Source organism: Tachyglossus aculeatus, chromosome 26 (genome assembly GCF_015852505.1).
Source record: "Tachyglossus aculeatus isolate mTacAcu1 chromosome 26, mTacAcu1.pri, whole genome shotgun sequence".
NCBI classification, from domain to species: domain Eukaryota; kingdom Metazoa; phylum Chordata; class Mammalia; order Monotremata; family Tachyglossidae; genus Tachyglossus; species Tachyglossus aculeatus.
Genome location: NC_052091.1, coordinates 13,399,855 through 13,421,579, shown reverse-complemented (window position 1 = coordinate 13,421,579; position 21,725 = coordinate 13,399,855). Strand labels below are relative to the sequence as shown.

At 43.1% G+C, this 21,725-nt stretch overlaps 1 protein-coding gene across 1 annotated transcript in view; it reads right to left on the bottom strand.

The window, feature by feature from the left end:
- Positions 1–1,572: 1,572 nt before the first annotated feature.
- Positions 1,573–21,725, bottom strand: part of RCN2 (reticulocalbin 2) — a 20,773-nt gene continuing 620 nt past the window's right edge. Inside the window, exons 2-7 of the mRNA XM_038767408.1 lie at positions 19,055–19,160; positions 12,517–12,713; positions 6,531–6,644; positions 5,629–5,725; positions 3,584–3,726; positions 1,573–2,569 (exon numbers count right to left, since the gene is read on the bottom strand). Coding sequence (XP_038623336.1) covers positions 2,417–2,569; positions 3,584–3,726; positions 5,629–5,725; positions 6,531–6,644; positions 12,517–12,713; positions 19,055–19,160 — 810 coding nt within the window. The 3' untranslated portion in view covers positions 1,573–2,416. The remainder of the gene's footprint in view (positions 2,570–3,583; positions 3,727–5,628; positions 5,726–6,530; positions 6,645–12,516; positions 12,714–19,054; positions 19,161–21,725) is intronic.

Here is a 21,725-nt window from a genome sequence, read left to right as displayed (position 1 = left end):
GTTTTACAGATGAGGTAACTAACGCACAGACAACCTAACTCACCCAAAGTCACACAGCAGATGACCTGGGTTCTAGTGGCAGCTCTACCCCATGGCTGCTCTGTGACTCTGGGCAAGTCACTTAACTTCTCTGGGCCTCAATTCCCTCAACTGCAGAATGGGGATTCAATACCTGTTCTCCCTCCTACTTGGACTATGGCCCCATAAGGGACCTTTTTATCTTGTATCTACCCCATAACAAACACTGAATAAATACCACAGTTATTATTAACTGTGGGACATCCCTCAATACAACCACATTTTCAAAGAACATGATCAAGTTGTATTATAGAGTATGTGGTACAGTATCAGTTAAAGCTGTACAGAAAACAGTTGAGTGAATTGCTATGAAACAGGCAATTTTCATACACACTGTACACACCAGCTTAGTTGTTCCAGGATGTTACAGACCCCAAACAAATTTTACAAAACCCTTTCTGGAAAGGATCCAACATCTTTGTAAAAAAATGTTGAGTTGTAAGGAACTAAGAGCTCAATTGTGACAGCAGAGGAAAGGACTCTGCAAGACAAACAGCCTGCTGGCCTTCACAGATACAAATCTTACAGAAGCCAGAAAATTCAAACTTGCCAATCATGCTCCGGCCAGTGGCTTTGCCTAATCATAACCAAATATGGGCAGGTTTTTTTCAAAATGGAAGAGACGGAAGATGACTGAGTTAGAAGTGCCTACAACTGATTCACAGGCATCTGAGAGCAAGAGATCTTTAGATTTACCTTTAACGGCACTTGCTAAACACTATGTCCCAGATACTATACTAAACGCTGGAGGAGATAGCTACAAGCTAATCAGGTTAGACTCAGTCTCTGTCCCACATGGGGCTCACACTCTTAATCCCCATTTTACAAATGAGGTAACTCAAGAAACAGAAGTGACTTGCCCACAGTCACACAGCAGACAAACAGGGGAACCTGGATTAGAACCCAGGTCCTCTTAACACTCAGACCCATGCTTTGTCAACTGCTTCCACCTACCCTTGTAATGGATGCATTTTAGTGTTCAAGATCCAACTCTTAGAAGAACTTTTAAAAATGCATGTGTGTGCCTCCAAAGCTTACACCAATTAGAGTGCTAATTATACTAACTGGGTTTGGCCAATAATCTGCAGTTTTTGTAGCATTGTTTAGATCAGATGTTTTATGTTATCTGCCAGGGTTCTGAGGGTAGTGACCACTATCATTAGTGTATTTACTGAATGCTTACTGTGTGCAGAGCACTGTACCAAGTGTTTGGGAGAGTACAACAGAGTTGACAATCATATTCCCTGCCCACAACGAGCTTAGAGTTTAGAGTGGGGAGACAGATAATATAAATTATAATAGTTTATTGACAGGAGGAGGAAGAAGGGTGAGACTAAGCAAGGTGCCCAGGAATGTATCTGTCAACTCCACTGTACTGTACTTTGAGACTTCCTAAAGCAACATTTGTGGTCAGATATTTCAGAATGCCCATATTATGATGCCTGATGCTTATATTTCTTGCTTTGACAAAAGCACTGAGTCTTTGAAGAAATACCACCACCCCCCCGCACAAAAAACAAAGAAAAAGCATCATGACTGGTGGTATTTTACATTGCTTCTAGAGTAGGTTAGCTTTTTGTCTAGTGAAAAATAGTTGAACTTACTGACTTTTCATGAGGGGACAGCCACATTTTGGTATTATCAAGTTTAAGGTCATTTACAGAAAAACATAGAAATATAAAAAGGTGGATAATTTCCTTTTTTAATCAGTCAAAAATGCCAAGGGCTCTGGACGTTAAATTTCACACCATAATGCTATAGACTTGTACATTAAATATAATTACTATCTATACATATGCAAAAATATAAAGTTCTATTTCATACAATAAAACCTTTAAAGAAACCATTTTAAAATTAATGAGAACTTCTCAATAAATGCATGAGGTGTAAGTCCTTCAGAAGGTTTCTTTAAAGGTTTTTAAACAAACACTAAACCTAAACACTGCCCTTTTACCTTTAATAGTAAAAAATATTAAGCCTCCTACTTAAGCAAAATTCAAAAACTATTATCTCATTCACTTACTTCCATAATGTTCAAGAGTGATTCAAATCCTCCGTTTTCTTCAAGTATTCCCATGCGCCTCAGATTCCACAATACAGTATTAACAAGATTGGAGTATTGAGGAATTGTAATTTTACTTTGTCAGAGAACAAGATATTAATGTTGCACTTGAATATTAGTTGAAATAAATATTTAAGAACCGCTTTCATCTTTTTCTGAAAGAGTGCTAAGTACAGTAAAGTCTTCAAATGCAAAACTTTGCTATTATCACAAAGTAGATAAGTTACAGAGTTGAGTACTGTAAATAAGGACTCAAGAGGCAGGGTGGCACAGGAACTAAAGCTCATCATGGTAGAAGTGTTTGTCATGGAGCTGTCTGCCATAATCCGTGGCTTCGCTGGTAAGGAACAAGTCCTGATTTTCAAGAATCTCTGCTTCGGAGAGCTTCTTGTCACCATTCAAGTCCATTTCTTCGATTAGATGTAGAGCCTTCGATAAAAGATTAAGTTTAACATTGAATGTGGACAGCCCACATTACAAAGGTGCTAATTAAAAAAAAAAAAAACCAAGAAAACTTTGGTGCTTATGTCTGGTTTAAGCCTTAAACTCATCGGCATCCAGGCACTTTAATCAACTGCCCCATACCTTCTCTGAACGAACACACTATCAGGGTGGAGGAAACACGACTAACACGTCGTGTTACACGACTAACACGTCTAACACGACTTTCCTTCAAGTGAGGTGCTCCAGTCCTGCCCCTCTCGTTTTATGAGCTCAACCTCTGAGCCCCTTAGAATAAAGGCATTTCAGAACTAAGAGCTGCTCCCTTGGGCTACAAAATCGACCCTGGGGCTAATTGAGAATGCAGCTGCAAATTCATTCATTCATTTAATAGTATTTGAGTGCCTTCTGTGTGCAGAGCACTGTACTAAGGCCTTGGGAAAGTAAAATAAACAGTGATATTCCCTGCCCCCAACGAGCAGATGTAACACCACTGACATAATAATAATAATAATAATAATAATAATGATAGCACTTAAGTGCTTACTATGTGCAAAGCACTGTTCTAAGCGCTGGGGAGGTTACAAGGTGATGAGGCTGTCCCACGGGGGGCTCACAGTCTTAATCCCCCTTTTACAGATGAGGTAACTGAGGACCTGAGAAGTGAAGTGACTTGCCCAAAGTCACACAGCTGACAATTGGCGGAGCAGGAATTTGAACCCATGACCTCTGACTCCAAAGCCTGTGCTCTTTCCACTGAGCCACGCTGCTTCTCTAAAATACTGAACAGGCGATACAAAAATGGGGCTCACATTCAGTTCATATCCAATCCTTTTGAAATATTAATCCTCAGTGACTATACATCAGAACGCCTAGTTACTGAGATCTAGTTTGTACCCTGTTTTATGTACAAAGAACTAAAATGGAAGCGGGTTGATTAATAGATGCTATGTTCAACAAATTTGAAAGTTAACAGAAAGATGAATGCAAACAAACTCTTACCTCTTCCTGGGCAATTCCCTGATTATTGGGCACTACCCAAGATAAGAGTTCTTGATGATCAAGTTTGCCATCACTATCTTTATCATAATCGTTCACAAATCGGTCTTTTTCAACAAGTATCCATTCTGGATCTTCGCTTGCAGCTTAATATTAAAAAAAAAAAAGACTAGTTAAAAATCCCCAGAGCAACCACCATATGGAACAGTTTAATATGAGGTCTAACTGTATACAACTTTGAATTTTTAGGGTTTTGAACGTGATTGCTACCCTCTTTAAAAAAAAATGGGTTAAACGTCAAAATTTAAACTTCAGTCACTTCCTTCTTGTGCTACACAGTTGATTTTACCACTTCTGCCCAAATAATTGAACAAATATATATATACACAAGAGTGCTGTGAGCCCAATGGGGCACAGGGATTTTGTCCAACCCAATTACCCTGCATCTACTCCAGGGCGTACAGTGCCTGGCACATAGCAAGCGTTTAGCAAATACCACAATAATTATTATTATTAAAACCCTCCACGGCTTCCCAGGTCTCTCCACACCAAGCAAGAGCTTGTCGCTCTCTGCTTTGACTCCCCACCTTACAACAGCTCCGTTAATAATAAATAATAATAATACTATTAGTAAGCACTTACTACGTGCCAAGCACTGTACTAAGTGCTGGGGCAGACACAGGATAACCAGGTCCTTTATGAGGCTCACATTCTAAGTAGGAGGGAGAAACGACATTGAATTGCCGTTTTGCAGTTAAAGGGCACAAAGACGACTTGCCCAAGGTCACAGAGTGGGTGACTGCTTTACCCCAGTTCACTCTCTGCATTCTTCTCAAGCCAATCTGCTAGCTCACCCTTGCTTCTGCTTCTCTCACTGAAGCCTGGCAGACCCTTCTGCCAACATGTGTCAAAGCACTCCTAGAATCCTGCTTCTTCCCAAAAGCCTTCCCTGGTTGGTTCCCATGCTCCAAGCCACACAACCCACCAGTGCAAATCTCCAGCACTTTGGCCCCATCCTCAGCACTTCTGTATGTGGCTGTATATTACCCCTCCTCCCCAGGTACCTGCAAATTAAGTTCTCTATTTATCTGTCTCGGTGTAAGCTCCTTGTGGGCACAGAACATGTCATTTCCTTGTACTTCCCAAAACCCTCAGTTCAGTGCTCAAATACTATTACTCCTACCTTGGCCAAGAGATTAATGGTGTACTGGGAGAGCATAGAAAATGTGGCCCCTTTTTCCAGGCTTCTTAAAAATAGCATCGTGGATTTAAGAAAAAGGCACTGCCCTCAAGAAAATGTGAGCTACAAAATCTATGTACTCCCCGCTGAATGCACAAGAGAGCATATTTTTTTATAAGCCTGGTTATCTTTTGCTACTTTTGCGGTGAGATCTTTCCATTTCGAATCCCAGTTCTGGCCTATAAATTCTATGTTTCTAAATTGGCAGTATGAATCTAATTCTGTGACAAACAATATAGCACGTCTCTCACTCAGTTCATTTAAAAGCACATGTCTGTACAAGGTGAGTGACACTGGCAAGTTTTTAAATGAGTTTAAATAAATTAGTGGCAGATGTTTATTTATCACCACATGAAAAATATACTAAAAGCTGCAGCAGGAGGAAACTCCACAAAATTCAAATATAATATGAGCCAAAATCAAAACAATTCTAACCATATGCTTTTGATATGGGTCTTCTCATATTAGTTATTTGCCTATACCCAGAATTTTACTTTAAAGAGTGACACCTGCTTTCTTCCCCCAACTGAATCTTTAATCACTCCCTGAATCAGCTCAGTACTGTGAATTTTTTTATTCCAGGAGTGAATTGAAACAGAGAACAAGATCAGAGTTCAGCGATGCACCTATCTTTCCACTGCCTTTACTTTGGCAGAAATAATCCTCACCCAAATCAAGAGGTCAGGGAAGAACTACTGAATGCTTTCTGAAGTCACCCATTTCCCCAGATAAAGGCTTCCCATTCAGCCCATAAATAGGACCACCACTTTCTCAGCCCCACACTCTCCCACCCTCACTATTGACTTACTTGAATCTCGTCTGTAATCGCCAAGGAATTCCTCCAAGCTAACAAATCCATCAACATTTTTGTCATGTTCATCTAGAGCCTCTTGAATGACAAATTCCTATGGCACATTCATTAGAGACAAACCAAACCTCAATTAGTATAACCAGATGCTGAAGGTATTCACTGGCTTCCTAACCCACACACTGTGCTTCTTTCCCCACTTAATATCTTTTGGTCCATCTAACTCTGGCAAGACAGCCGTGGTATACAATTATAACTGCTGAGGAGAATAAACTCTTCTAAGAAGGATCTATTCTGACACACTGTGTTTACCCTCTCTTCCCCTCACCATGGGATAAGCCGTGACTCACAATTTTAGAAAAAGACTTGCTACTATTTTGTCAGTCTGACAAACATACCCCCTCACCTCCAGAAGGGAGTCTGTCGATTCCTCAATCCTATCCATAACTGAAAATGGATCACAAGTCACCTCTTTCCCTAAATACAGGCTTGTTAGGTTAAGGTGAGCAGTGTGAAGAAAAGTTTAAAACATTGTTAATTCACTGTCTCTCACGTGTGCAAGCGCGCACACACACACACACACACGTGCGCGTGTGCACTCAGAGCTACTTATTTCTGGATGCCAACATAAGAGGGAAACAAGATTGGGAAATCTTCCTAAGAAGTGTGGTGCTTGGTCTGGAGCTGTGGAGAAAAGTATTATTTTAATGCTTCCTCTCTCCACCTGTTTTTCCAGCCCAGGTTTTGGCTCTCCTATTTGTTGACATAATTCAAGGGCGCATGTTTTCTCACAACCTTCCTTCCAAAGTATTGCTGCATTCCTTAGAAAGCAAAGCCTGGCTAAACTGGTTTAAATAACTCAGTGTCTACAACAGCCCCTGCAAAGTCACATTCTTCCTTACCGTCATATAATCAACTTCTTCAGGGTGCTCAAAAGCAATAAATTCAACCAAATTCAAACCAGGAATGGAATCTTGGTTAGCTTTTTCAAAACGTTTCTTGTCCTTCAAATGAAGCTTAAATTAGGAAGAAAAAAAAAAAGACAAAACGATTAGACCTCCATAAAGTGTGTATCACTTCTTATTCTAGTCATGAGTAAGCACTACTTACCACAATTCTCTTCCCCCCGTACATGAGTGCAAATTCCGGAGGAAGTAGCAATGATATAATGTAGGTCCCTGGGATACTTATGTCATATACCTAGATCTTGAACACAATTTTTTAAAAAGGTTATGTCCACTGCTACTGAGATTGGTGTCATATGTTTGAAAGAATAGTCTAGTCTGTTTCATCATCTCATCTTACTGAAAAGAGAAGCAGCATGGCCTAGTGGAAACAATATAGGCCTGAAAGTCAGAGGACCTGGGTTCTAGTTCCAGCTCCACCACTTGTCTACTGTGTTTCCTTGGGCAAGTCACTTAACTTCTCTGTGCCTTGGTTTCCTCATCTGTGAAATGGGAATTAAGACACTGAACCCAATGTGGGACAGAGACTGTGTCCAATCCAATTATTTTGTATTCTACCCCACACTTGGTAAGTGCTTTACAAATAGCTTAAAAAAAAATCATACCATTGCCACTATGATGTACAGCCTAATTTGCACATTAAGTATCAGCAATCTAAATACAGGTTAAGATACAAACAGAGTCCAAAAAAGGCCATGAACTTTCTTTTCACTGATTGGCCTGTAGTCTGCTTAACTTATGTTTTCTCAGAAAAGAGCTTTTAAAGATATCTGTAGCTCTAACAAAATAGGACAGTTATCCTAACCTTACTAAAGGAGGTAGAGAGGGAGAAACCTAGAAATATATTTTCTAGTGGACTGTCTCTGCTTCAGAATTTCCAAATAAAAGATTCTTGCTCCGGGCTTTTCTTCTTGAATTTTAAGTTGTATGGTACATTTACTATCCTGGGGATAGGGAGAAGAGTAGGTAAATGGCAATTTGAAATTCTAGGCCACAGAGTTTAATAAGAAGGTTCAAGTTCTTTTTAAACTCTGTGGCCTCGTGAAAAGGGCACAGGATTTGGAGTCAGGAGACTTGGGCTCTAACCCCTGCTCAGCCACTGCCCGCTGTATGATCTTGGGTAAATCGCTTACCTTCTCTGAGCCGCAATGTCCTCATCTGCACAATGTGACAAAGGTTGTGTCTAATCTGATTGTATTTTAGACTGTGAGCCCACTGTTGGGTAGGGACTGTCTCTATATGTTGCCAACTTGTACTTCCCAAGCGCTTAGTACAGTGCTCTGCACACAGTAAGCGCTGAATAAATACGATTGATGATGATGATTGTATTGTACTGTACTTCTGCACTCGGCACACACTTATTGTTAGTCATCAAATATTGAATGCCTACATTTTCCTTTGACCAGATCTTTCAGTTTCAGAGTAAAAGATTCAAATTAAAGCAGAGACTCCAATTTGGACCGAGTCTCTCCCTCAAGTTGAAATTTTGGGAAGTTTTTGGTTCTTAGTTGTCCACCCTATTAAAATGGCATCCTATAGATCTCTACTTGTAAGTGTAACAAAAACCACTTCACAAGTCTATAAAATTGAAGCTTTCCTGCATTACTTAAGAACTGTATATAAAATAATAAAGGGTAGGGGAGGGAAAAGACAGGTACGCCCCACCTCCAACATTAAAGTAATCCACTCTGGAGCAGAAGACAGAGTTTATACGAGGTTGATGGAATCTTAAAAGTCCAGGTTTAACTTTCATGAGTGTTTGGGCAGGGAGGCAAAGAAGTGTTAGGCTAAGAATGGGCTAAACTTCATCTCCAGTGAAATATTCTTCACAATATAAGGGCAGATCAGGTCTGCTTGCATGATATGCTGTAAGAACTTGGGAGGAACACAACTGCCACCTTTTGGTAAATAAACCAGTTTACACTGAAGAATGTGCTATATGATATATGTGGACCTTCTAGTCTTGATTAGAGATATATGTAAACTCATATCCTTAAACGAATCAACATGCCACGGCTGGCATTAGGATATAGGACAAATGACGTGGGAAAAATTGAGTGCAAAAGACTGTCACCTTCTTTAGGAGCTAACTAGGGTCTGTCATAAACCAAAAAATGCCTTTAGTGTTCCCAGCACTTCACACTGAAAGGGTGAATACTCTTGAGTTCTGCTGCATTTTCTACCTGGCAACAGATAAATCAGGTTGAGACTGATTTTCTCCCAAAATTCACTTGCTTCTAGCTATCAATATAGATTTAGTGCTTTGCCTGCAACCCGCAGCCTTCAGCTGTTCCTTCTAAGAATTATGTTTCTAGAGCAAAAAACTATTTTCCGGGCTCATTTTCGCCTCACTGCCTTCTAATTAAGCTGTAGATTAACAGTAGTCTCGAGCTGCTATTTTGCGTTGCTTGGGCATACCCAAAATGAACTGATGCTCCTACAGTTTGCTACTTGTTTCAGAGATCGACCAAATTCCGGTCACCCCCCTGCATAAGGGGGTTGGGGGGGAGACGGGGACAAAGTTATGTAACCTTGCCAAGCTCCTGAAGTCGGAGAAGTGCTTAATCACTCTCAAAGCCCATATCAGCGAACCCATACACTCATCCAGGTGGGTTCGCTCCACCCCGAGGGCCCCAAGCTTGGGCTGTTCTCATTTCAGAATGGTGCAAGCCTTCTCCTCCCCTTCCCCCCGGAGCAGCCGGTTGGACTGGTCAGAGCACTCTGACCCAACTGCGTGCCCCTAGAATGCCACCTGCTCTCATGGCTTGCAGATTCTGCTAAATCTGGGCCAGGTGCCCCCTTACATTAACCGCAGGAACAGGAAGATGCTGGGCAGCCTCCAAAAGATCAAAGCTTGCTTAGCTGGGCAGCCTGAGGCCGGAACCGTTTTAGCTTAGGTCACTGGGGTCCTTTTCATGCACTTCATTGGAAGCCCGATGGGCAGCAAGTGTTCAGAACTGGGTGGCATAGCAAGAACCAGGTCAAAGCCACTAAAGATCAGTGGTCTGGAAAAGTTAAGGTACCTCCCCACTCCCACGTTACCCCCACTACTTGTTTCTTTTGCTCCCCTTCTCAATTATTACTGTTCTGTAAAGTCAAGTTAGCTTGGTACACTTTGATGACACTCAGCATCGATTATTAAAAGGTTCTGGTTCGGCATTAGATGACGTAAGTTGAAAACTTGCGGGAGAGAGAGCTACTTCTGGAGTACCACTTCAGAAGCTGGTACTGTATTTCCAAGGTTTTATTTTGGGGAACAGTCACAGACCCCTACAGACTATTTTTCTAGTCACCGCTAAGTCTCCGTTCATATGGACGGAAGGGGTTGCAGACTCTGCTCCCTTAACTCCAACCTACTCACTGTACCTTGATCTTGTCTATGATGCCACCGATCCCTTTACCCATGTCCTCCCCTCTGGCCTGGAGCTCCCTCCCCTTTTATAACTGACAGAATACCACTCTCCCTACCTTCAAAACCCTCCTAAAATCACATCTCCTCTGAGGTCTTCCCCAACTAAGTCCTCATTTCTCCAATCCCCTCTCTCTTCTGCATAATCGCTGCCCTTCCTATTAACCCCACCCTCAACTCCACAGCACTTCCATACATACCCTCAATTTATTTCAATTTGTCTCCCCCACCCAGATTATAAGCAGGGAACATGTCTACCAACTCTGTGGCTCTGTACTCTTTGGAAACATTAAGAGTTCAATAGATATCATTGAGGGATCGTGAATGGAAGGCTAAAGCCCAACAGGAGACCTTAAATCTCATTCTGGCCATTTCTGCCTCTTTACCCACCTGTCCCTTGCTACAGTCACTACTACTACTACTACTAATAATAATGATGGCATTTATTAAGCACTTACTATGTGCAAAGCACTGTTCTAAGCAATGGAGAGGTTACAAGGTGATCAGGTTGTCCCACGTGGGGCTCACTAATGAGTAGTACAAGACTGGAGTTTCACTGCCTCTCCCCAGGTACCAGTGAGTAATAGTTACTATTGATCTAGCCTTTTCTGACTAAACCCTCCTCATCTCCCACTCCCTTCTAGAGTGCCACTCTTACTTGCGCCTTCATTCATCCTCCCTCCCACCCCCACAGCACATCTGTATATATTGTAATTTACCTATTTATTTATATTAATGGTCTGTCTCCCCCCTACAAGCTGTGAGCTTGTTGTGGGCAGGAATGTGTCTGTTGTTATACTGTTTTCTCCCAAGCACTTAGTATGGTGCTTTGCACATGGTAAGCACTTAATAAATGATTGAATGAATGAATAAGAACCCTACCACAAAGGGCTGCGGTTGGGAGAGAGAAAATGGGAACAATTTATCTGCAAACTGAATAAAGTGCCCTGCACAAATCGAGAACCAAAAGGTTCAGAATACATTTTTCTACAGCAGACAGTTACGAATAAGGTCTCTTTAGATTGTAAGCTTGTTGTGGGCAGGGAACATGCTTACCAACTCTGATGTACTTACTCTCCCTTGTGCTTAGTCCAGTGCTCTGCACACAGTAAGCACTCAATATATATATCACTGATTGAGCTATCTTTCTTATCCTTAAGTGTAGGGGCTTTTATCCACATAAATGGTTTAGTCATCTAGAAGTCAGCCCTGCATTTCTTCTCAAAGTATCTCTCACTTTCAGTCTCTTGAACATAATATACTTTTCTAAAGTGGAACTACACAACTGCTTTATTTTAATACTCTTTACCTATAGAGAGAACTTTTTCTGTTGTTCTTTTGGCAGAAGGTAGGAGAGAAGAAGCAGGGAAGAAATCTGTCTCCTTCCCATATCTTAAAGTTAATTACTGATAAGGTTGTCATTGTGCTGAAAAACAATAGTGTGGGACAATAGATCCTTATTATAAAGTAGTTATCAGGGTCACACAGACTTACAATACAGCTTTAAATTTTGACAGAATCTAAGACAATGGGTATTTTGGTCCTAATGGAGATTGCAGGAACACTATAATAGCCTACTAGGTAATAAGTGTTCTATTGCTAGAAACTCTGAATCCAGTGTACTCACAAAAGCCAAATCACCAGTGATTAAGGTGGAGGACCCCTCCGAATCAATGGCTAGTAGCCATAAACCAGCAGGACTGAACAGACAGCTATCTAGAGGCCTTACCTCTTTGGAAGTACAGCAATAGAACAGCACTTATTATCTCCACCTTCCTCCAGTTCTCTCCTCTTCTCTGGCCATAGTTAGCCCCAACCAACTTGGTCTGGGAATAAGGCCAAGAGGCTACCACTTGTGCTGGGGGGTGGAGGTTCAGGGAGGAAGGGAGAGAAGGTTGATAAATAAAAATCCACCCTTACTTGTGGAGACTGAGGGTGAATACACTGTCAAATGGAAGCCCCTTCTTGCCATGTTTGGCGATGGAACCCCAGGTTGGCTCCTCTGCTACAGATACAAACTATATCTGTTAAGGCTCTTGACAAATTTCCTCACTTCCAGATTTTTTGGATTTGTGAAAGTGACCTTTGTAAAGTGAACTGTCTCTGAAGTCTGCCCAGTGCTAAAGTCTGGAAAGAAAAGAGCAATTTGAACAGAAAAATTAGAGGAGAAAGATTACAGGGAGCGCTTACTGAACATAGTTTGACCCAATTTGTTATCAGTGTTGTCTGACACCTAAAAAGAAAAAAATGATTTAAATCACATGCTTTCCATTTGGATTTTATTCCTCTAGCTTCCTTACAAGATGGTTTTTATGACTATTTACAGGCAATGTTAAGATAGCTCAGAATAAAATCCTAGCAATGGAGTTTTTCTCCAGAGAAGGGCAAAAAAGGAGAGAAAGAAATGAATGCTGCCTTAGGCAATACAGGAGGGGCTCACAGATTACTTGTGATCATTCATGGAGGACAAAAGAGGGAAGCCAAGTGTAGTCATAACTTCAAACAAAAACCTACCTGTCTAAAAGATTCCTCTTCTGCATCGTCCAGGACAGCGTTCTCATCAAAGTCAATCACACGGTCATACATTTGAATATTGTACTCCTCCCACGTGACAACTCCATCACCATCTTTATCGTATTCGACAAACTGTTGTTTCGCTTCTTGCATAGCATAATGTTTAAAAGATAGCTGGATCCAGGAACTGAGTTCACCTGTAAAGATTGTCCACAACACAGAAACAGGCCTTAGTTTGAGCTGTTAAATACTTCTATGCTTGGTAAAATACAAATCATCTCTAGTTTCAGTAGTAGTAGTATTTATGAGTATCCATTGTAGCGCAACTGTACTACACTAAGCACAAAACGAGACATTACCTGTCTACAAGGAACTTGTACTCTAAATGGGAAAAGACAGACATGAAAATACTTATGAATAGTCATTAATTGAATGTACAGTTGACTGGCATATATGCAAAAGTGCTCGGGCTAGGAGGAAGTGATGGGAACTAGTCAGGGAAGGCTTGGGTTTGTAAGGTAGGAGTGTAGTCTATCAGATTCAGGAAAGGAAGCATCAGGAAACAAAAAGAAGTGATGATTCACATCTACAGGGGAAAGTTAGTTTCACAGTAGGCATTTCACTTGACAAGCTTCCTTCAAAGCCCTCTCAAATCCAGCTTGTAAGAAAACCATGACAACTAGTTTCAAGCCTATTGATGCACTTGACAGCTAAGTCAGCATTTAGAACACAGAAGAGATCAACCAGTTGCATTTACTGAATGCTTACTATGTGCAGAGCATTGTAGTCTACCAAGCGCTTAGTACAATACAAAACAATTAGACACCTTCCCTGCACATAATGAGCTTACAGGCTAGAATGGGAGACAGACTTTAATTCAAATAATTCATAATAACCAATTTGAAGATATGTACATACTGCAGTGGAGTTGGGGGGCGGGACGAATGTCAAGTGCCCAAAGGTCACAGGTTGAAGTGCATAGATGACAAAGAAGGGAAAGCAAGACAGCGAAAAGGTGGCTTGAAATCAGGAAGGCCTTGGAGGAGATGTGACCGCAGGAATGTTTTGAAGGTGGAGAGAGTGGTGGTCTGGTGTAAATGGAAGGGGAGAGAGTTCCAGACTGGGGGAAAATGTGGAAAAGGGGTCAAGACAAGATAGACGAGATTGGGGCACAGTGAGTAAGCTGGCACTAGAGAAGGAGAGTGTATGGGATGGGCTGTAGGAGATCAGTGAGACGAGGCAGGATGAGGCGAGCCGATTGAGTGCTTTAAAGTCAATACTAAGGAATTTCTGTTTGATGCAGAAGTGGATAGGCAGCCACGGGAGGTTCTTGAGGAGTGGGGAGACAAACTGAACGTTTTTGCTCAGAAGATCAGTTTTCCTATTAAATTCCCCTCTGTGTGGGGGTTTCACCCAATTATAGGAGCCCTACTGCCTCACGACCTCTGACCTCAGACTCGAATGAGCCCACTTGTAGCTTATACATTGCATAGTTAGCCCCTGAAGTTCCAGTTCAAGCCAACCCAACCTTAAAAAGTTTAGATTATCAAAATGGAACAAGATACTCAGAGATGCAAAAACAAAAAAATGAGTCATTTTCAGGACATTCTTAAAATTAGCAACAGGTAGGGAAAAATGTTGGTTCTACTTTCGCAACATCTCTGGAATGCACCCTTTCCTCTTATCTCCAGCCCTGATCTCTCTCCATCTCTGCAGTCTCAAATTTCCTCTTGCCTTCAAGACATCTCTACTTGGTTGTACTCTAGTTGCCTGAAGTTTAGCATGCCCAAAACTGAAGTTCTTATCTTCTCACCCAAACCTTGTCCGCCCGGACTTTCCCATCACTGTAGATGGCACCACCACCCTTCCTGTCTCAAAAAGCCCGTAACCTTGGCATTACCCTTGACTCCTCTCTCTCCATCAACCCACAAATTTAAGCCATCACTAAATCCTGTGGGTCCCACCTTCACAGTATCACTAAAATTCGCCCTTTCCTCTCCATCCAAACTGCTACCGTGTTAATAGAATTGCTCATCCTATCCCTCCTGGATTACTGCCATCAGCCTCCTTGCTGCCTTTCCAGCCTCCTGTCTCTCCCCATGCCAGTCCACCCTTCAATCTGCTTTCCAGATCGTTTTTCTACAGAAACATTTTCAGGACATATTACCCTACTCCTCAAACTCCAGTAGTTGCCCACCCATCTCCGCAACAAACAAAAACTCTTCACCCTTGGCTTTAAAGCACTCCACCACCTTGGCCCTTCCTACCTCACCTTGCTACTCTCCTACAATCTAGCCCACACACTCTGCTCCTCTAGTGCTAACCTTCTCACTGTGCTTCGGTCTAGCCTGTCTCGCCACCAGTCCCTGGCCCACGTCCTGCTTCTGGCTTAGAACGCGGTCCCTCCTCAAATCTGACAGGCAATTACTTTTCCCCACTTCAAAGCCTCAATGAAGGCACATCTCCAAGAGGCCTTACTGACTAGGCCCTCCCCACCCCTTTTCCTCTTCTCTCACCCCCTTCTGTGTCACCCTGACTTGCTCCCTTTGTTCTTTCCCCCTCCCAGCCCCACAGCCCTTATGTACATATCTGTAATTTATGTATTTGTATTGATTTTCGGCCTCCTCCCTCTGTAAGCTTGTTGTGGGCACAGAATCTGTTTATGATGGTAGGGTACCAAGTGCTTAGTACAGTGCTCTGCACAAATAAGCACTTAATACAACTGAATGAACGAATTAACTACTACTATGCTGATCCAAACCCTTATCCTACCCCAGCTTGCCTACTGCATCAGCCTCCTCACCGACCTCCCTGCCTCTCCCCACTCCAGTCCATCCTTCTCTGCTACCTGGATCATTTTTCTAAAAAAGCTTTCAGTCCATATTCGCCCCTACTCCTCAAAAACCCCCAATGCCTGTCTATATCAAACAGAAACTCCTCACCAAAGTCTTTAAAGTACTCACTCAGTACTTCCCCTTTTAACCTGCCTCACTGATTTTCTACTACAACCTGCTCACTTCACTCCTCTAACCTGCTCACTGTACCTCAATCTCATCTGTTTCCCAGTTGACCCCTTGCCCATCTTCTCCCTCTGGCCTGGAACTCTCTCCTCTTTCATACCCAAAAAAGCACCACTGTCCCTACTGTCAAAGCCTTATTACAGTCACATCTCTTCCAAGAGCAATTCCCTAATTAAGCCCCTCTTTTCCTCCCCCTCCCTTCTGCATCATTTATGCTCTAGGATCTGCACCCTTTGAGCAGTTGGTATTCACCCCACCCTCAGCCCTACAGCACTTATACACATATCCATAATGTATTTAGATTATTGTCTATCTCCCCCCTCTAGACTGCAAGGCTCATTGTACACAGGGAGCGTTTCTATCAACTCCGTTATACTATATGCTTCCAAGCACTTAGCACAGTGCTCTGCACACAGTAAGTGTTCAATTAATCAAAATACCATTGATTGATTGATTCAAAATCCTTCTAAAGTCTCAAGAGACCATCCCCAACTAGGCCCCTCATTTCCCCTTCTTGCACTTCCTCCTGCAACACACCTCTGCACTCTAGACTGTAAGCTCGTTGTGGGCAGGCAATGAGTCTGTTTATTGTTGTACTCTCCCCAGCGCTTAGTACAGTGCTCTGCACATGGTAAGCACTCAATAAATGACAATGAATCTACACTCCTTAAGAACTTTATATTCACCCCGGGCCCTACAGCACTTGTGCACATATCCTTATACTCTGCCATTTCTCCTATCTGTAATTTATTTCAATGCCTCTAAAATCCTCTAGACTGTAAACTCCTTGTGGGAAGGTAGTGTGTCTACCAACTCTACTGTATTGATTGTACTCTCTCAAGTGCTTTAGTACAGTGCTCGGCACACAGTAAGTACTCAAATACCACTGATTGATTTTCATTAATTGACATGAAGGGGTTGATGCTGTTCCGATGAGTGCAAAGGAATGCAGCGGGACAAAGAAGCAGCGCTGAGACAAGAAGAGGAACAGCATCAAGCCTCTGCTAGAACTGAAAGCTGCAGGGACTGTCTGTTCCTGGTGCAATCCACGGGTTAGAACATCCCGTGTTATCAGGTCTAGGAGGACTAATGATATAATGAAAACAAAAGTCAAGGTATAATCTGTGCCATGCTGTGTACCTGGTCTTGGGAGTCTGGCCAAAGGAGTTGTTGGCAGAACATCGTGTTCTGACCTAGAGACAAAAGAACCACGACAACACCCCTTCTAAGAACACAGCAGTAAGGCAAAGCGGGTCTACCCCTGCACTGTCCAAATCCTGGGAGAGGCTGGAGGGAACCCTGGTTACCGCCACAACCCTGAAATACTAAAAAGGTCTATAAGAATTCTGGTTCCACAAATGTGAAAAACAAAAAAATCATCTTTTCCAGGCCTTCCCTAACACTTCATTTCTCCAACTGTTCACCCTCCCTTATGCATCACCTTCAAACACTTTGATACTCACCCCTACCCCAACCCCACAAAACTTACATAATGCGTTCTCCCATTAGAACGCAAAGCCCCTTGAAGGGAGGAATCACATCTATGAACCACTGTAGTGTGCTCTCCCAAGCACTTAAGATCAGTGTTCTGCACACAGAAAATGCTTCATAAATACCAACTGGTGCCATTTAGGACTGTAACATTTTTGTTAAAGAACTGATCAATCTTGATATTTGAACCCAGGCCTATTTTGCCTTCTACCCTAAGGGCACCAATTTGATTGTCACTCTTACTAGAATTACCATAGATAGTAGTAATGCTATTGATCACAATGCACTGTAGTAAGCACTTGGGAAAGTAAATCCATAAATACAAGACCTGAACTTGCACTCTCATGATATCAGTTGGCTTTCTCAACTCTGCCTCTACTTCAGAGGCTCCCTAGGTGAAGGTTGAGCTCTCCTTATCAATATGCTCAAAGATAAGCAGATAATGAATCAATCAGTGGTATTACTTGAGCGCTTACTGTGTATAGTGCCCTGTACTAAGCGCTTTGAAGACAATATAAACTACAAGAGTTGGTGGACACATCCCCTGTGCTCAAAATGATTGCTTTAGTCATTCAGTCATTTGAGTTTAAGTAGAGCTAAAGGTGGAGAGATGTTGAGAATTACCTGCATTTCAATTTTCATAGCTGAGTACTGACTAGATTGCCCAGGCCGTGCCTGGTCCTTTGAGGGTAAATATTAGTTGCAAGTTAGTCAGTCAATCATATTTATTGAGCGCTGTGTGTAGAACTCTGTACTAAGTGCTTAGGAGAGTACACTGTAACAGACACATTCCCTGCCTGAGGTTCAGTCTAGAGGGAGAGACAGGCATTGATATAACTAAATAAATTACAGATATGTACACAAGTGCTGTGGGGCTGGGAAGTGGGGATGAATAAAGGGAACAAGTCACGGTGAAGTGGAAGAAAAGGAAAAAAGAGAGCTTAGGGAAGGCCTTGGAGGAGATGTGCTTTCAATACGGCTTTGGGTGGGGGGGTTGGGGGAGAGAGTAATTGTCCGATATGAAAAGGGACGGTGTTCCAGGCCAGAGGTAGGATGTGGGCGAGAGTTCAGCGTTCAGATAGAAGACATCAAGGTACAGTGACAAAGTTAGCATTACAGGAGTAAAGTATGCAAGCTGGGTTGTAGTAGGAGAGTAGCAAGGTGAGGTAGGAGCAAGGTGATTGAGTGCTTTAAAACCAATGGTAAAGAGTTTCTGTTTGATGTGGATGGGCAATTACTGGAGGTCCTTGAGAAGTGGGGAAGGTCAGAGGCACAGCAAGTTACTTCTGGGACCTAGGCAAGTTTCCCCAATGACAGCCCCACTCTATAACTGGTAGAGAAAACCCAGCTTAGCACTCCCCTTTAGACTGCAAGCTCATTGTGGGCGGGGAATGTGTCATATTGTATTCTCTTGAGAGCTTGGTACAGTGGTAGGCACACAATAAGCACTAGTAAATATGATGGGCTGACTCACCCACACCAGGGGCCTTAGCAAGAGGCAGTTGAGGAGTTAACATCCTCCTTTCCAAGACATGGAGCTCCTGGAGCTGGCAACTCCAGCTGCCTAGAAATGGGTCAATTTGCAGTTGAAGTGGCCTGGCTGTCAGTTCAGTTTCTATGTTCCTGAGTGGCCACAGTGGGCTTTCTTCTGCTGCCTAGGCCACCCAGCTTGCCCCTGCCTCTGTGAGTGATGAACTGATAATTTGCGTCACATAAGTATATATATTTTCAAATATGTTTACCTATTTTTATGTTCATGCCAGAGCTTTTTAAATCATTTGTTTCCAAGCAGCATCGAATCCCTTAACATTCAAAAAAAGGTTCACGGCTTGTTTTTTTAAAAAACCTTTATAAATAACACTGGCAACAAGTGCATTCAAAACACACACTAAAGTTTGACTGAGCCATAAAACATCCCCAATTCTTTCTTACCCCTCAAACTGTCCTGCTAAAAAGGAAAATATCCACGTTCAACAAGCACGCCTCAAAGGGAGCTGCTATTCTTGCAGTTAGTGAGATGTCCTTACCGTCTGTAAGCAAGCCATCCGAATCCAAATCTATCTTCTTTATGATTGCTTTCAATCTTTTCTGTTGCTCTTCTGGGGCGAGCTTATCGTATTCATCGGCTTCTTCCTTTTGCAGGAGGGGAAATCCGAGGAGCAGTTAGGGGAGCGGGATGGGTGCGGACCAACTTTCGCATAGTTGAGGCCCAAGTTTGGAGAGGAGACAGTGGCTCCTTTGTGTCTTCAGAACGCCCTAGATTGTCCCCCCCCATTTCTGGGACGGGAAAAATTGGACCGTGAGCAGGCCACCACTCTCCCCTAAATCCAAAAGGGATCCCTTCCTTCCTTCAACTGTGGTATTAAGTGCTTACTATGTGCTAGGCAATGTACTAAGCACTGGGGTGGACACAAGGCAATTGGATTGGACACAATCCTTGTCCCTCCTGGGGCTCCCAGCCTCAATCTCCATTTTCCAGATAAGGGAACTGAGGCACGGAGAAGTGAAAGGGAAGTGCCTTGTTCACGGTCACACAGCAGACAAGTGGCGGAGTCGGGATTAGAACTCATGACCTCCTGACTCCCGGGGACTGTCTCTATGTGTTGCCAATTTGTACTTCCCAAGCGCTTAGTACAGTGCTCTGCACATAGTAAGCGCTCAATAAATACGATTGATTGATTTAGCCCGGGCTTTGGAGTCAGAGGTCAGGCGTTCAAATCCCGACTCCACCGCCTGTCAGCTGTGTGACCTTGGGCAAGTCACTTCACTTCTCTGGGCTTCAGTTCCATCTGTAAAATGGGGATGAAGACTGTGAGCCCCGCAGGGGGGCATCCTGATCACCTTGTAAACCCCCAGCGCTTAGAACAGTGCTTTGCACATAGTAAGCGCTTGATAAATGCCATTATTATTATTATTATTTATACGCTACACTTCTCCGTCATATTTACTGGGTGCTTACTGTGTGCGCAGCGCCGTATTAAGCGCTCAGTACTAACTCCTACCTCCACAGATGAGAAGCAGCATGGCGCAGTGCATAGAGCATGGGCCTGGAGTCATAAAGTCATGAGTTCTAATCCCAACTCCGCCACTTGTCAGCTGTGTGACTTTAGGAATATCACAACTTCTCTGTGCCTTAGTTACCTCATCTGTAAAATAGGGATTAAGACTGAGCCCCCCGTGGGACAACCTGATTACCTTGTATCCCCTCCCGGCGCTTAGAACAGTGCTTCGCACATAGTAAGTGCTGAACAAATACCGTCATTATTACTATTATTCTCTGGGCCTCATTTACCTCATCTGTGAAATGGGGATGGAGACTGTGAGCCTCACATGGGACAGGGACTGTACCCAACTCAGTGTGCTTGTATTCACCACAGCGCTTAGTACAGTTCCTGGAACATGGTAAGTGCCTAACAAGTACCATCATCATCATCATCACCGTAATGACAATAATAATGAGGACAGTCCCCTCTAAATTGTGAGCTTTTTATGGTCGGGGATTGTCTCTACTGCTGTATTAGCATGGCACAGTGGAAAGAGCCCGGGCTTGGGAGTCAGAGGTCATGGGTTCTAATCCCGACTCCGCCACTTGTCATCTGTGTGACTTTAGGCAAGTCACTTGACTTCTCTGGGCCTCAGTTCCCTCATCTAGAAAATGGGGATTAAGACTGTGAGTCCCTTGTGGGACAACCTGATCACCTTGTATCTCCACCCATTGCTTAAAACGGTGCTTGGCACATAGTAGGTGCTTAACAAATACCATCATTATTCTTACTACTTAACTTCTCTGTGTCTCAGTTACCTCATCTGTAAAATGGGGATGAAGCCTGTGAGCCCCACGTGGGACAACCCGATCGCCTTGTATCTCCCCCGGAGCTTGGAACAGTGCTTGGCACAGAGTAAGCGCTTAACAAATACCATCATTATTCTTATTACTTAACTTCCCGGGGCCTCAGTGACCTCATCTGTAAAATGGCACACCCTTTATCCCCCCCGCCCCCCCGCCCCCGAGAGCTTAGAACAGTGCTTGGCATATAGTAAGCGCTTAACAAATACCATCATTATTATTAACTTCTCTGGGCCTCAGTTCCCTCATCTGTAAAATGGGGATGAAGCCTGTGAGCCTCACATGGAACAACCTGATCACCTTGTATCCCCCCCAGCGCTTAGAACAGTGCTTGGCACATAGTAAGCGCTTAACAAATACCATCATTATGATTACTTAACTTCTCTGGGCCTCAGTTCCCTCATCTGTAAAATGGGGATGAAGCCTGTGAGCCCCACGTGGGACAACCCGATCACCTTGTATCCCCCCCAGCGCTTAGAACAGTGCTTGGCACATAGTAAGCGCTTAACAAATACCATCATTATGATTACTTAACTTCTCTGGGCCTCAGTTCCCTCATCTGTAAAATGGGGATGAAGCCTGTGAGCCCCACGTGGGACAACCCGATCACCTTGTATCCCCCCCAGCGCTTAGAACAGTGCTTGGCACATAGTAAGCGCTTAACAAATACCATCATTATGATTACTTAACTTCTCTGGGCCTCAGTTCCCTCATCTGTAAAATGGGGATGAAGCCTGTGAGCCCCACGTGGGACAACCCGATCACTTTGTATCCCTCCCCAGCGCTTGGAACAGTGCTTGGCACAGAGTAAGCGCTTAACAAATACCATCATTATTCTTATTACTTAACTT